The sequence below is a fragment of the Triturus cristatus genome, chromosome 4_1 (assembly GCF_964204655.1).
Source record: "Triturus cristatus chromosome 4_1, aTriCri1.1, whole genome shotgun sequence".
Lineage (NCBI taxonomy): Eukaryota > Metazoa > Chordata > Amphibia > Caudata > Salamandridae > Triturus > Triturus cristatus.
Window position 1 is genome coordinate 65,269,775 of NC_140585.1, and position 15,665 is coordinate 65,285,439.

The 15,665-nt window shown below is 57.8% G+C and overlaps 1 protein-coding gene across 1 annotated transcript; it reads right to left on the minus strand.

Moving 5' to 3' along the window:
- Positions 1–1,738: 1,738 nt before the first annotated feature.
- Positions 1,739–15,349, minus strand: LOC146839536 (beta-crystallin B1-like). Its single transcript, XM_085651593.1, has 6 exons — positions 15,224–15,349; positions 14,256–14,354; positions 9,909–10,027; positions 7,778–7,910; positions 7,114–7,256; positions 1,739–3,217 (listed from the first exon to the last, which is right to left on the minus strand). Exons 2-6 carry the CDS (start codon positions 14,340–14,342, stop codon positions 3,046–3,048), a joined length of 654 nt encoding a protein of 217 aa, XP_085507719.1. The 5' UTR covers positions 14,343–14,354; positions 15,224–15,349; the 3' UTR covers positions 1,739–3,045.
- Between the last annotated feature and the right edge of the window lie 316 nt (positions 15,350–15,665).

Consider the following 15,665-nt stretch of genomic DNA (forward strand, 5'->3'; position numbering starts at 1 on the left):
GATGAGGGCAGGAGGGGACGCCCACCCTGGACATGGATGCCTCACCTTTATTTTTCGACCGGAGAAAGCCTCTTTTGTAGCCTAATATTCTTCTATTTCTTAATCTTTTTCCACTTTTTCTCCCCTAAACCTTCTTACGATAGCTCTTCTTTTATGAATTCCCAGATTTTTTTTCCATCATCAGGGGGGTCCTCATGCTCTTAGATCTCCTCAAGAGGACACCGAAGTTAGGTCAGAGACATTTAAATATTTAGGCCTAGATTCGCCAAACTGTCCCACAATGCAGCGCAGCACCCAAGGTTTCTGTACTGCGTTGTGTGACAGGGAGAGAACAGGAAAGTGGCATATCTACAGAGATACAGCACTGTCCTGCTCTTTCCTTAGAGCTGGCACACAATCAGGCCACTGAGCACCACATGCACACCTTTGAACCGCAGTGCAAGGGTGTCTGTGCGAGTTTAGCATAGGGTTTGTACAAAATACGATGCTTAGACTAACGTTCAACCGTTTTCCACTTCGTATGTGTGCTGTACAGCGCATCACACACACAAAGTTTGAAAAGTTAAGAGATATAAAAGCATTTGTCCTTTTTAATGCCTACTTCAAACTGGCGCTAAACCCTGTCTGCTGTTGTTTGCAGAAAGGGATTTGCATCAAAAACCATGGGTGGTTCATGGGGACGCCCATGAACCACCCATGGACATGCAAAACTGAGCTTTACAGTGCTTTGCCTCGTTTTCAGTTAACTTTCCCTTACGAAACAAATGTTGTGCTTAAAGTAAATCCAACAATAAACATTTTGTGCATTTTTGCATCACTTTTGTGATGCAAACCCAGTGCAAAAGGTTTGCATATCTGGCCCTCCGTGTGCAAATGACAAGAAAACAATGTAAATTGGAGCAACATAAATCTACTGCACGACTATGTATCCAACCATTGGGCCATAGAAGCGCTGGTCATGTGTGTATACCCCGAATGTATCATCACAATAGATCGGGAGGCGCTATCAGATTTGGAAGGCATTCTACCAATAAGCAAGCATTATCACACTCATTAGGCCCTCTCACAGTTTGTGCTACATTCATGTTGAAGCTTGAACACACGAGTCTGAGTGTCGCCTTCTGGGCCACGGCAACGAAACAGCTCGCAAAGCGTCCATTTCCAAATGAAATTCATTGGGCCAAATTGGACCAGCCCATCCACAAATGAGGAGATTTCTCAAAAACCTGCGACAGACGGGGGGTGGGGCTGAACAAATCACACGTCAGGCTTCTCCCAACTTGTAAACAGACCAATAAATATCTCCACTGGACTCAATCCATATCGCGCACTACGGGTGATCACAACTGTGGTGAAGGTGGAGGTCTCGTCTTGGAAGGTGGTTTATTAAAATAAGGCCCATGATCGCCGAAGTGTCCTGCAAGTTTTATGACGGAACCCTTTTGGCTCCGACGGACTCCCTACAGCTGTGATGTAGGTGTCAGGGCGGAACCCAATAAAAGCTTGTTTTAGAATGTTGAGTTTGCAGTTACACGCTGTCGAATAAAGACGTGTAATACTAAGCCACGTGTGTGGCGTAGTCACTGGCGGGTATCAGGCTGGGGAGGGCGCTACAATCTCAACCTCCCAACCGGGTTTTAACTGTTCATAGAACTCTCCCTGCCCCCCTCTCCGCAGATCACTCAAAACCACCGTCCTCACACAGCACATTTTTGTCAAGAAAATCCAAACACTGATACTCGTTCCAATGTAAACCATTTATTAAACATTTTCTTAAAGTTAAAACAGGCTTTCTCTGCAACCCTTAAGGTAGACATAGGAGGGCGTAGGGAAGTCTGTCTGTCGCAATCCCGCCATCTTCGGGGTGGTGGGTGGACAGAAGGGCCCGGCTGGCCGTCGCAGGTTCTCCTTTCTTCACCCCAGAAGTGTGTGCTTCCTATAAACTCAGGGAGGGCTTAGGTGGAGGCAGAAGGCGCGAGGCACAGCACGTAAAGATCGAAGGGAGATGTCGAGCTGCACTACACTCACTGACGCTCAAGAGACTGGACGAAGGAAGCGCACGGATGCATGTAGCGCCACATGAAGAACAGGAGCGTGCCTGACAGAAGAAACTGCCTCGTTTCTCTAACCTGTAAACAGCGAGGCTTGTGGTAACTAATGTCCCTGAAGGAATGATTGTCTGCACTATGCGCGTGACACGACTAGCTATGCAGGAGCACTGTTACATCAAAGTTGTACAGAAGCCCAGACATAGGAATAATACAGTCACCTTCAGTACACGATGGCGTGATTACATCAGAATTGCCAAAAGCTGTATGAACGTGCAATACAGACACTGACCAAAAGATGGCGCCATTGCTACAAAGATGGGAACACCCACAGGTGCTTGCTGCACAGTGACCGGCTAGCTATGTTCATCACTTCTTGGGGTATAAATGGCGCCCCCTAGATGGTGCGGTTGCGTCATGGTACTAAACATGGACAGTCACTCCCGCTTTACAGGTATTGGCCGCAAGACAGCATTCTATGCGGTAGCAAGAGCATAACACTTCCAGGGCGCTGTGGTTGCCTCGAGATGGGACATCTCTCAGTAGCTGCTGGAGAACACTTCCTTGTAATCACCACCATGGTCACACTATAAAGCGGCGAGTGGGTGGAGGGGGAGGGAGGGAAGTGTCAACAGCCAATCAGGTGAGCTGCAGTGCGAGCGTGGAGGCCTCGAGGATGATGTCAAATAGGGTCTGCTTCCCCCACCTGCTCTTTCTTCTTTACTCCCATTCTCACAGGGCTCCAGCTTTATCCCAGCTTACTCTCCGCACCCGCGTGTGACCCTCTGCACCTCCCTGCTCTTTCATTACAGAGACGCCTCAGCTGGGCCGCCCCTGGTGTTGTAGACGCCAGGACATTGAAAGCAGGTGTGATGTTTATTTTTGGCCTCTTCCCTTCACAGAGGTTGCTTTAACGTGCACTATTTCTACTGGTGAGGTTGTGGTGAGTGGCATGGAGGGCGCAGAGAAGACGAGGAGGAAAGGGGTCGCTGGGTCCTTATTTGGAGGGCAGGGTGTAGCTGCCATGCTGGTGCCACTGCATGTCGCGGATGCGGCGCACGGACTGGATCTGGGGGTTGCGGGCCTTCCACTCGTTCCAGTGGCGGTACTCCCCGTTCTGGAACAGGTACTGGTAGCCGCGGTAACCCGGGTACTGGTAGCCCACCCAGCTGAAAGAGAAAGGAAAGAGCAGAGGGTTATTCGAGATCCGGAGCTTGCACCCCCCTCACCCACACCCACAACCAGGGCTGCGTGCTACTGCAGCCCACCCTGGGGTGTCGTGCTACTGCAGCCCACCCTGGGGTGTCACGCTACTGCAGCCCACCCTGGGGTGTCGTGCTACTGCAGCCCACCCTGGGGTGTCGTGCTACTGCAGCCCACCCTGGGGTGTCGTGCTACTGCAGCCCACCCTGGGGTGTCGTGCTACTGCAGCCCACCCTGGGTGTCATCTACTGCAGCCCACCCTGGGTGTCATCTACTGCAGCCCACCCTGGGGTGTCATGCTACTGGAGCCCACCCTGGGGTGTCATGCTACTGCAGCCCACCCTGGGGTGTCATGCTACTGGAGCCCACCCTGGGGTGTCATGCTACTGCAGCCCACCCTGGGGTGTCTGCTCACTCAGGTCGTGCTACTGCAGCCCACCCGAGGGTGTCATGCTACTGGAGCCCACCCTGGGGTGTCGTGCTACTGCAGCCCACCCTGGGGTGTCATGCTACTGGAGCCCACCCTGGGGTGTCGTGCTACTGCAGCCCACCCTGGGTGTCATGCTACTGCAGCCCACCCTGGGGTGTCTGCTCACTCAGGTCGTGCTACTGCAGCCCACCCTGAGGGTGTCATGCTACTGCAGCCCACCCTGAGGGTGTCATGCTACTGCAGCCCGAGGGTGTCATGCTACTGCAGCCCACCCTGAGGGTGTCTGCTCACTCAGGTCGTGCTACTGCAGCCCACCCTGGGGTGTCACGCTACTGCAGCCCACCCTGGGGTGTCACGCTACTGCAGCCCACCCTGGGGTGTCGTGCTACTGCAGCCCACCCTGAGGGTGTCACGCTACTGCAGCCCACCCTGAGGGTGTCACGCTACTGCAGCCCACCCTGAGGGTGTCACGCTACTGCAGCCCACCCTGAGGGTGTCATGCTACTGCAGCCCACCCTGAGGGTGTCACGCTACTGCAGCCCACCCTGAGGGTGTCACGCTACTGCAGCCCACCCTGAGGGTGTCATCTACTGCAGCCCACCCTGGGGTGTCATGCTACTGCAGCCCACCCTGGGGTGTCATGCTACTGGAGCCCACCCTGGGGTGTCGTGCTACTGCAGACCACCCTGGGGTGTCATGCTACTGCAGCCCACCCTGGGGTGTCATGCTACTGGAGCCCACCCTGGGGTGTCGTGCTACTGCAGACCACCCTGGGGTGTCACGCTACTGCAGACCACCCTGGGTGTCATGCTACTGCAGCCCACCCTGGGGTGTCATGCTACTGGAGCCCACCCTGGGGTGTCGTGCTACTGCAGACCACCCTGGGGTGTCACGCTACTGCAGACCACCCTGGGGTGTCATGCTACTGGAGCCCACCCTGGGGTGTCGTGCTACTGGAGCCCACCCTGGGGTGTCGTGCTACTGCAGCCCACCCTGGGGTGTCATGCTACTGGAGCCCACCCTGAGGGTGTCACGCTACTGCAGCCCACCCTGAGGGTGTCATGCTACTGCAGCCCACCCTGGGGTGTCATGCTACTGCAGCCCACCCTGGGGTGTCATGCTACTGCAGCCCACCCTGGGGTGTCATGCTACTGCAGCCCACCCTGAGGGTGTCACGCTACTGCAGCCCACCCTGGGGTGTCATGCTACTGCAGCCCACCCTGGGGTGTCATGCTACTGCAGCCCACCCTGGGGTGTCATGCTACTGCAGCCCACCCTGGGGTGTCATGCTACTGCAGCCCACCCTGGGGTGTCATGCTACTGCAGCCCACCCTGGGGTGTCACGCTACTGCAGCCCACCCTGGGGTGTCATGCTACTGGAGCCCACCCTGGGGTGTCGTGCTACTGCAGACCACCCTGGGGTGTCATGCTACTGCAGCCCACCCTGGGGTGTCATGCTACTGGAGCCCACCCTGGGGTGTCGTGCTACTGCAGACCACCCTGGGGTGTCACGCTACTGCAGACCACCCTGGGTGTCATGCTACTGCAGCCCACCCTGGGGTGTCATGCTACTGGAGCCCACCCTGGGGTGTCGTGCTACTGCAGACCACCCTGGGGTGTCACGCTACTGCAGACCACCCTGGGGTGTCATGCTACTGGAGCCCACCCTGGGGTGTCGTGCTACTGGAGCCCACCCTGGGGTGTCGTGCTACTGCAGCCCACCCTGAGGGTGTCACGCTACTGCAGCCCACCCTGGGGTGTCATGCTACTGCAGCCCACCCTGGGGTGTCATGCTACTGCAGCCCACCCTGGGGTGTCATGCTACTGCAGCCCACCCTGGGGTGTCATGCTACTGCAGCCCACCCTGGGGTGTCATGCTACTGCAGCCCACCCTGGGGTGTCACGCTACTGCAGCCCACCCTGGGGTGTCATGCTACTGCAGCCCACCCTGGGGTGTCATGCTACTGCAGCCCACCCTGGGGTGTCTGCTCACTCAGGTCGTGCTACTGCAGCCCACCCTGAGGGTGTCACGCTACTGCAGCCCACCCTGAGGGTGTCACGCTACTGCAGCCCACCCTGAGGGTGTCACGCTACTGCAGCCCACCCTGGGGTGTCATGCTACTGCAGCCCACCCTGGGGTGTCTGCTCACTCAGGTCGTGCTACTGCAGCCCACCCTGGCGGTGGCTGATCACTCAGTTCACGTTCACATCCCCTCCCACCCCCAGAACCAGCGCCTCCTGCTACTGCCGGCCAAGGAATGTGGCCTCGGAATCAGAGCTGTCGACTTTGGAATTTGGGCCCCTAGGTTTGAATCCCAGGCCTCAGTATTGTGTGATTCTTGGCAAATCAGTTAATCTCCCTGTGCCTAAAAATGTACGTGTTTTTGTGTGATCCTCACACCCTTGTAGGTCAGATCCGACCCCTCCCCCTCCCCCCATAACGGACAGTAGGTTTGTGGTCTAGAGATACTACTGTATTAGCTCTGGTTGGCTACTCATTCAGGACAGGGGGACTTCAGCAACCAAGTTCATTCCTTTTCAGACTTCACCCCAACATATCTACAGCGCTGTCAGTTGGCACTGTCATAGATTCCTCCCTCCTGTGTCACATGTTCGCCCTAGTGGTGAAAATTATCCATTACAAGCATTCAATGCTGTTCCCTCTGTAGATGAGAAGAGACAGCTGGCGTCGTTTTCACCCCTTCAGTAATGAGAATTGGGCTTGCTCTGTCCCCAGTAGTAAGAAAGGAGCTGGCATGCACTCCCCTCTAGTGGTGAGAAATTAAACTACAATTGTTTTGCTCAGACTCTAGCTGGAACAAAGAGGCTGTCATGTGCTGCCCTCTAATGGTGAGAAATGTGGGCTGCAGCTAAATGGCTTTCCTTAAGCAGCCAGGCATTAGACAGATAGGTGTCCTCTCTAACCCCTCTCTAGCTGAACACTCTGGTGGTTAGAATTGTGAGAGGCAGTGATCTCAGCACAGATCTAGTGCTGAAACATGAGCCCCTCATCTGCCACGCTCTGCTCTCAGTGGTGAGAAATGAGGCCCCCCTCCCTCCATGGCGCTTATCAACATGAGCTGCAGCTATGGTGTTCGGCTCTCTATTATTAGAAGAAAGATCTGCAGCTTTATATATCTCTGCCCTCCAGTGGTGATAAGTAAGAACTGCAGCTTTATCTTTCACTGCCCTCTAATACCGAGGCAGAAGAACTGCAGCTTTTCCTACCCTAGCCCTCTAGCACCGAGACACAAGAACTGCAGGTTTTTTCTTTGTTTTGCTCTGCCCTCTAGTGGTGAGAAGTAAGAACTGCAGCTTTGCTTTCCCTGCCCTCTAGTGGTGGGAAGTAAGTACTGCAGTTTTGTCTTTTCCTGCCCTCTTGTGGTAAGAACCGGAAGTGGCAGCTGTGTCAGACAGGGAATCCATCTTTACCTGCCACTAGGGACGCTGATGCTGGCCACTCGGTCAGTGAAGCCATAGCTGAAGAGGCTGGGCACGTCATCATCCACGATCTCCATCTTGCGTCCCTTGAAGTCGCAATTTTCATACAGGCTGATCTTGTGCTTATCCGCCTCCTGTGAGGGGAGAAGCAAAGTCGGATGAGGAGTAGGTTAAATACCGGGTGACAGGGATTGCACCCTGGGTGGGCAGGCAAGGCAGACAATCTCAAAAAGAGGTGCAAAAGAGGAAGACATAAATCTAATATATGTAAGAGTATAGTAGATCTGATTACGAGAAAGAACTACAAACAATGAGTCCAAAGTAGAAAGAGGGGAAGGGGAGAAAGAAGGAAAGTGAAGAATAGAGCAAAAGAGAAAGGGTGGTAGGGAAGAAGAAGGAAAGTAGGAATGAACGAATGAGGAAATGAAGGGGGAGGGGTGGAGGGAGGTAGACAGTGTAAGGTGAGAAAAGAGGGTGAAAGGTAGGAAGGAACAAAGGAAGGGAAAATAGAATGAATTTAGGAATAAGGGATGAAATGAAAGTACGTTTGAAGAGAGGAAAGGTTGGGGCTGGGAGAAATGAAGGAAGGGAGATGAGAAAGGAAAGTTTTGAGGAAACAGGAAGTGAAGTCTTGAACCGAACAGTGTCTCCTTACCATGCGCACGGGGTGGAAGGACTGCAGGTACTCATTCCGGTAGCTGTTGGACCAGGAGTCCCAGCGGGGATACTCTCCCTTCTCCATGATGAACATCTCTCCTTGGAAGTTGGCCTGGTCATACCCCACCCACCTGAGGAGGGAAGACATGTGTGAGAGGCAGGAAGAGCACTAGGGGCAAGAGATGGGACTGGAAGAGCAAAGGGGGCAACAGATGGGGCAGGAAGAAGCGCACAGGGAGCCAGAGATGGGGCAGGAGGAGCACAGGGGGCAACAGATGGGGCAGGAAGAAGCACACAGGGAGCCAGAGATGGGGCAGGAGGAGTACAGGGGGAAAGAGATGGGGCAGGAAGAAGCACACAGGGGGCAAGAGATGGGGCAGGAGGAGCACAGGGGGAAAGAGATGGGACTGGAAGAGCAAAGGGGGCAACAGATGGGGCAGGAAGAAGCGCACAGGGAGCCAGAGATGGGGTAGGAGGAGCACAGGGGGCAAGAGATGGGGCAGGAAGAAGCACACAGGGGGCAAGAGATGGGCATGCAGAGAGATGGTTCATTACATAAATACCAGTTGAGGCTTAGAACTGCCAGTTGATAAGAGTTAGGAAAGTGACAAAGACCATTTGTTTTCCCCTCTTTGCCTCTGAAATGTATCTGAGGATGACATGGAATCTGCTCCCGCCCCCTCCCCCCCCCATCTGTTGTTAAGCAGTCATATAGATATAGCATTAAGGAAAGAAGACGCAGGGGTCATCAACTTGAACCTTGAAGTTTCAAGAAGCTGCCACAGAAAGTCAGGAGTGAAGCTGCATCACTTTTGCCAAAGCTGTTCCGTAAACGACCGCACAGGGCGCATTACTGCTTTCCTGCCACATCGTTCTCAGCACAATCCCCTGCTTGTAGCAAGGCTGTGCTGTCCAGCACTGCCACTTCTGTGAGACCTTAACCAGCACAGCCTTGGAAGCCCTGGCAACCAGGACCCGTATCACAGATAGGATCCATGTTTGCGCCACGTGCACCTTAAAGCAGGTGTGCCAGGTGCAAACATGGAAAGGTTGCCCCATCAGGAAGAATATCCTCCCCCCTCCCCCAGGGCAGCACATTCAAGAGAAATGCGGAGGAGCTGTTTTAAAGCTGCGCTGTGCTTCTCATGCCGGTGGCAAGCCACCTGCACTTTCAAAAGGGATTAGAGATCCCCTTCCAGGCAGAGGCAGTGAGTGACTGACCACAAGGGGACGTCCGAGGGGCCCATGGGACCCCCTTTCCTCCCTTTAGAGGTCTGCATTTAGAAGGTGTACTATAAGTGCGCCACCTTTTTGTGGCGCACTTTCAGTGTGCCTTCTAATGGCATGTTTGCCTTTGCGTCCCCGTTGGTAATACAACACGGGTGCAGAAGCAAAGTGATTCCCTCATTTGCATGGTGCAACGGCCCCCTGCGAATGAGGAAACACCCTCTAATGATGGCGCTGGCGCTATATGTGCGCCAGCGCCATTTGCATTACAGAATGGGCTGCACAAGCATCCGCGGCCCCTTCTGTAGTACCAAAGTGCCCCAGGGCACAGAAAGCGGGTGCAAACGCCCATTGCCGCACCGGGGCACTTGTGTAATATGGCCCCTGTGACAGTGACGGCTCTCCTGCTGTGTTTAGGGTGGGAAACCATCACTTATTTTCTCAGTTTATATCCATCATGTCCCGGACCACTGCCTGCTCCTAAAAAATGTTTTACCAACCATTAGGTGTCCCTTCCGGACCCCTTCAAATTTGTGAATGGGTTACAGCCAAAAAATGCAAATTATTTGCGACCGCTTCAGTCGCGGAACATTTACACATACCACTGCGATTCAGTATTAGGAAGGGGAGCCCTAAAAATGGCCCTTCCTAAAACTGAATCACAAAGCCACTTTGTGATTCGGTGATAGGTTACCAAATCGCAAATAGGGATTTGTACGTGTGAAACAGTCTTTTTGCGTTCGCAAACGGCTGCTTCTGTGAAACGGTCCATTTGAGACCACAAAAAGCCTTTGCACATGTGGCCCTGAGAATCTCTCAAATATTCACTTGCCCATGGAGTCACTCGCTCACTCAGCCACTCAGCCACTCTCTGGATGTCTCGCTCGTGCATGTGTACTCACGGGCCACTCTCCACGCGCACGGAGCGCACGCGCTCGAAGCCCTTGTCGAAGACGGATGGACACTCTCCGGACAGCTCGAAGCACCGGCCCTGGAAGTTCTCCTGCTCGTAGACGGTCATCTGTGGGGCAGAGGGAGGGGCAGACAGGTTACGGGTGCGTTGATACATAAACATGAAGGAAAAAATAATTGAATGGATGTGAACACGTCACGGGCCCACTCTCCTAGCGTCACTGCCACTAGGGCACTGCGAGCTCTGAGATGAGTCGGATGAGAGGTTGAAACAGTGACAGAAATGTGTCACCTTGGAGGGTGCTGTACCCCTCAGCTGGTTTGACCATCAGCGTGTGCAGATCAGGAGTGCGCCCCCGGGGAGCAGGGCCTCTGTGCAGCAGCTCTCAGGGGAGCAGGGCTTCTGTGCAGCAGCTCTCAGGGGAGCAAGGGCTCCGTGCAGCAGCTCTCAGGGGAGCAGGGCCTCTGTGCAGCAGCTCTCAGGGGAGCAGGGCCTCTGTGCAGCAGCTCTCAGGGGAGCAAGGGGTCTGTGCAGCAGCTCTCTGGGGAGCAGGGGGTCTGTGCAGCAGGTCTCAGGGGAGCAGGGGGTCTGTGCAGCAGCTCTCAGGGGAGCAGGGGCTTTGTGCAGAAGGCCTCTGGGGGCAGGGGCTCTGTGCAGAAGGCCTCTGGGGGCAGGGGCTCTGTGCTGCTGCTCTCAGGGGAGGGGCTCATTGCAGTAGCTCTCAGGGGAGCAGGGGCTCTGTGCAGCAGCTCTCAGGAGAGCAGGGCCTCTGTGCAGCAGGTCTCAGGGGAGCAGGGGCTCTGTGCAGAAGGCCTCTGGGGGCAGGGGCTCTGTGCAGAAGGCCTCTGGGGGCAGGGGCTCTGTGCAGAAGGCCTCTGGGGGCAGGGGCTCTGTGCAGAAGGCCTCTGGGGGCAGGGGCTCTGTGCTGCAGCTCTCAGGGGAGAAGGGGCTCTGGGGAGCAGGGGGTCTGTGCAGCAGCTCTCAGGGGAGCAGGGGCTCTGTGCAGAAGGCCTCTGGGGGCAGGGGCTCTGTGCAGAAGGCCTCTGGGGGCAGGGGCTCTGTGCAGAAGGCCTCTGGGGGCAGGGGCTCTGTGCAGAAGGCCTCTGGGGGCAGGGGCTCTGTGCTGCAGCTCTCTGGGGAGAAGGGGCTCAGGGGAGAAGGGGCTCAGGGGAGCAGGGGCTCTGTGCAGCAGCTCTCAGGGGAGAAGGGGCTCAGGGGAGAAGGGGCTCAGGGGAGCAGGGGGTCTGTGCAGCAGCTCTCAGCGGAGCAGGGGCTCAGGAGAGCAGGGCCTCTGTGCAGCAGCTCTCAGGGGAGCAGGGGGTCTGTGCAGCAGCTCTCAGCAGAGCAGGGGCTCAGGAGAGCAGGGCCTCTGTGCTGCAGCTCTCAGGGGAGGGGCTCATTGCAGTAGCTCTCAGGGGAGCAGGGCCTCTGTGCAGCAGCTCTCAGGGGAGCAGGGGCTCTTTGCAGCAGATCTCAGGGGAGCAGGAGCTCTTTGCAGAAGGCCTCTGGGGGCAGGGGCTCTGTGCAGCAGCTCTCAGGGGAGCAGAGGCTCTGGGGAGCAGGGGCTCTGTGCAGCAGCTCTCAGGGGAGCAGGAGCTCTGGGGAGCATCTCTCAGGGGAGCAGGGGCTCTGTGCAGCAGCTCTCTGGGGGGCAGGAGCTCTGGGGAGCAGGGGCTCTGTGCAGCAGCTCTCAGGGGAGAAGGGGCTCTGGGGAGCAGGGGCTCAGCGCAGCAGCTCTCAGGGGAGCAGGGGCTCTGTGCAGCAGCTCTCTGGGGAGCAGAGGCTCTGGGGAGCAGGGGCTCTGTGCAGCAGCTCTCATGGAAGCAGGAGCTCTGGGGAGCAGGGGCTCTGTGCAGCAGCTCTCAGGGGAGCAGGAGCTCTGGGGAGCAGGGGCTCAGTGCAGCAGCTCTCAGGGTAGCAGGAGCTCTGGGGAGAAGCTCTCAGGGGAGAAGGGGCTATGTGCTGCAGCACTCAGGGAACCAGGAGCTCTGGGGAGCAGGTCTCAGGGGAGCAGGGGCTCTGTGCAGCAGCTCTCGGGGGAGCAGGGGCTCTGTGCAGCAGCTCTCAGGGGAGCAGGAGCTCCGGGGAGCAGGGGCTCTGCGCAGCAGCTCTCAGGGGAGAAGGGGCTCTGGAGAGCAGGGGGTCTGTGCAGCAGCTCTCAGGGGAGCGGGAGCTCTGGGGAGCAGGGGCTCAGTGCAGCAGCTCTCAGGGGAGCAGGGGCTCTGTGCAGCAGCTCTCTGGGGAGCAGAGGCTCTGGGGAGCAGGGGCTCTGTGCAGCAGCTCTCAGGGGAGCAGGAGCTCTGGGGAGCAGGGGCTCTGTGCAGCAGCTCTCAGGGGAGCAGGAGCTCTGGGGAGCAGGCGCTCAGTGCAGCAGCTCTCAGGGGAGCAGGGGCGCTGGGGAGCAGGGGCTCAGTGCAGCAGCTCTCAGGGGAGCAGGGGCCCTGTGCAGCAGCTCTCAGGGGAGCAGGAGCTCTGGGGAGCAGGGGCTCAGTGCAGCAGCTCTCAGGGGAGAAGGGGCGCAGGGGAGCAGGGGCTCAGTGCAGCAGCTCTCAGGGGAGCAGGGGCTCTGTGCAGCAGCTCTCAGGGGAGCAGGAGCTCTGAGGAGCAGGGGCTCAGTGCAGCAGCTCTCAGGGGAGCAGGGGCTCTGTGCAGCAGCTCTCTGGGGAGCAGAGGCTCTGGGGAGCAGGGACTCTGTGCAGCAGCTCTCAGGGGAGCAGAGGTTCTGGGGAGCAGGGGCTCTGTGCAGCAGCTCTCAGGGGAGTAGGGGCTCTGGGGAGCAGGGGCTCAGTGCAGCAGCTCTCAGGGGAGCAGGGGCTCTGTGCAGCAGCTCTCTGGGGAGCAGAGGCTCTGGGGAGCAGGGGCTCTGTGCAGCAGCTCTCAGGGGAGCAGAGGCTCTGGGGAGCAGGAGCTCTGTGCAGCAGCTCTCAGGGGAGCAGGAGCTCTGAGGAGCAGGGGCTCAGTGCAGCAGCTCTCAGGGGAGCAGGGGCTCTGTGCAGCAACTCTCTGGGGAGCAGAGGCTCTGGGGAGCAGGGGCTCTGTGCAGCAGCTCTCAGGGGAGCAGAGGTTCTGGGAAGCAGGGGCTCTGTGCAGCACCTCTCAGGGGAGTAGGGGCTCTGGGGAGCAGGGGCTCAGTGCAGCAGCTCTCAGGGGAGCAGGGGCTCTGTGCAGCAGCTCTCTGGGGAGCAGAGGCTCTGGGGAGCAGGGGCTCTGTGCAGCAGCTCTCATGGGAGCAGAGGCTCTGGGGAGTAGGGGCTCTGTGCAGCAGCTCTCAGGGGAGAAGGGGCTCTGGGGAGCAGGGGCTCTGTGCAGCAGCTCTCAGGGGAGCAGGAGCTCTGGGGAGCAGGGGCTCAGTGCAGCAGCTCTCGGGGGAGCAGGAGCTCTGGGGAGCAGCTCTCTGGGGAGCAGAGGCTCTGAGTAGCAGGGGCTCAGTGCAGCAGCTCTCAGGAGAGCAGGGGGTCTGTGCAGCAGCTCTCAGGGGAGCAGGGGGTTTGTGCAGCAGCTCTCTGGGGAGCAGAGGCTCTGTGCAGCAGCTCTCAGGGGAGCAGGGGCTCTGTGCAGCAGCTCTCAGGGGAGCAGGAGCTCTGGGGAGCAGGGGCTCTGTGCAGCAGCTCTCAGGGGAGCAGGAGCTCTGGGGAGCAGCTCTCAGGGGAGCAGGGACTCTGTGCTGCTGCTCTCAGGGGAGCAGGAGCTCCGGGGAGCAGGGGCTCAGTGCAGCAGCTCTCAGGGGAGAAGGGGCGCAGAGGAGCAGGGGCTCAGTGCAGCAGCTCTCAGGGGAGCAGGAGCTCTGGGGAGCAGCTCTCAGGGGAGCAGGGGCTCTGCGCAGCAGCTCTCAGGGGAGAAGGGGCTCTGGGGAGCAGGGGCTCTGTGCAGCAGCTCTCAGGGGAGCAGGAGCTCTGGGGAGCAGGGGCTCAGTGCAGCAGCTCTCAGGGGAGCAGGAGCTCTGGGGAGCAGCTCTCTGGGGAGCAGAGGCTCTGGGGAGCAGGGGCTCTGTGCAGCAGCTCTCAGGGGAGCAGGAGCTCTGGGGAGCAGCTCTCTGGGGAGCAGAGGCTCTGGGGAGCAGGGGCTCTGTGCAGCAGCTCTCAGGGGAGCAGGAGCGCTGGGGAGAAGCTCTCAGGGGAGAAGGGGCTCTGTGCAGCAGCTCTCTGGGGAGCAGGGGCTCTGGGGAGCAGGGGCTCTGTGCAGCAGCTCTCAGGGGAGCAGGAGCTCTGGGGAGCAGGGGCTCTGTGCAGCAGCTCTCAGGGGAGCAGGAGCTCTGGGGAGCAGCTCTCAGGGGAGCAGGGACTCTGTGCTGTAGCTCTCTGGGGGGGCAGAGGGCACAGACCGGGCACTCACTCACCTTGTACAGGACCCCGATGCCGCTGTTACCCTTGGAGGATTTCTCTATTTTGCCATCAGTCTGGGAGGACATTTTGCCGTCGGACATTCCGTGTTCTTTCTGTCGACGAGAAAAGCGCGTCATTGAAGACCAGGCACGAGTATTTACAAGCGAACAGCACATATTACTTAACCTCCACACACCTCTCGGGCACTGATCTACCTCAGAAGCATGAAGGGCCGGGATGGCCCTGGCAGAATTCAGAACATTCACTCCCACCCACTGAGCTAGGACAGAGGACATCTCCGGTGCACCCCAATTACACACCTACGGGAGGGGGCTTCAATAGAGCTGCTGAGACACCTTACCTGTCCCATCCCGGGCCTCTTTGCTGAGACTGCCAAGGGCAGCCAGAAAGCGTGGCTGGTCTCGTCCGGGGGTGATGACACCACCAGTGACTTGAAGTCTCCTAAAGCCGGAGTCGGAGCGAGCTAGTGTGAAACTGCAGGGGTTTGGTCTACTCTGTGTCTACAGTAGAAGGGACCTAGTGCTCTGAAGTGGTCTTAAAGGGGCCCGTGGCACTATAGTCCGCACCCGAGTAAACAATGTATAACTTTATGGAGGCAGATCGGAGTAAGTAATTAAAGATAAGAATAATAAATAAACTTGGTTGAAAGGCCACCCTGACCCCGGATGCCCCCGCCCCACAGGGGTGACCCCACTCACCGCTCAGGGGACTCCACTCACCGCACAGGGGACCCCACTCACCGCTCAGGGGTGACCCCACACACCGCTCAGGGGACCCCGCTCACCGCTTAGTGGTGACCTCGCTCAACGCTCAGGTGACCCCACTCACCCCTCAGGGGTGACCCCACTCAGTGCTCAGGGGTGACCCCATTCACCGCTCAGGAGACCCCACTCACCGCTCAGGAATTACCCCACTCACCCCCTCAGTGGACCCCACACCCCCCTCAGGTGACCCTACTCACCGCTCGGAGTGCTGGAGGCAGACTGGGAGCCGGGAAGCGAGATGCCCAGGACCCATCGAGGCGCGCCTTATATCCGCTGGCATCCCTCCCGCGGCCGGGATTAGCGCCTGGTGAATAGAAGTGCCGCCTCAGCGCTAGGCCTCAGAATGGAAACCGTGCGCTCATCAGCCGGCCGGGCCTGCTGATTGGTCGAGGGGAGTTTGCGCACGTGGGGCACCCTATGGACATTGTATAGACCGCCGCATCGGCAGTATACATTCAACGCGTGTGACTCCGGAAGGGCTGGAGGGGGATGGGGTGAAGTGACGGATAGTGCCTGCGCGGTGACCCAGGGCTGCCCGCTTTACGCTGTCACTTGTGGGGTCGCAGTGCCCCGGCACGAGGCAGCTTCGTTGTGTTGTGCTCGGGATAAAATCTAAATATTGTACATTTATGTTTAAAG

What these genes read in the sequence shown, in the direction of transcription:
- LOC146839536 (XM_085651593.1), bottom strand. Translation starts at nt 14,342, where the DNA reads ATGTCCGACGGCAAAATGTCCTCCCAGACTGATGGCAAAATAGAGAAA. An exon ending in GTGCGCGTGGAGAGTGGCCC is followed by an intron (nt 7,911 to 9,908) that starts GTGAGTACACAT and finishes TTCCCTCCTCAG; the next exon opens with GTGGGTGGGGTATGACCAGG. An exon ending in CCTTCCACCCCGTGCGCATG is followed by an intron (nt 7,257 to 7,777) that starts GTAAGGAGACAC and finishes CTCCCCTCACAG; the next exon opens with GAGGCGGATAAGCACAAGAT.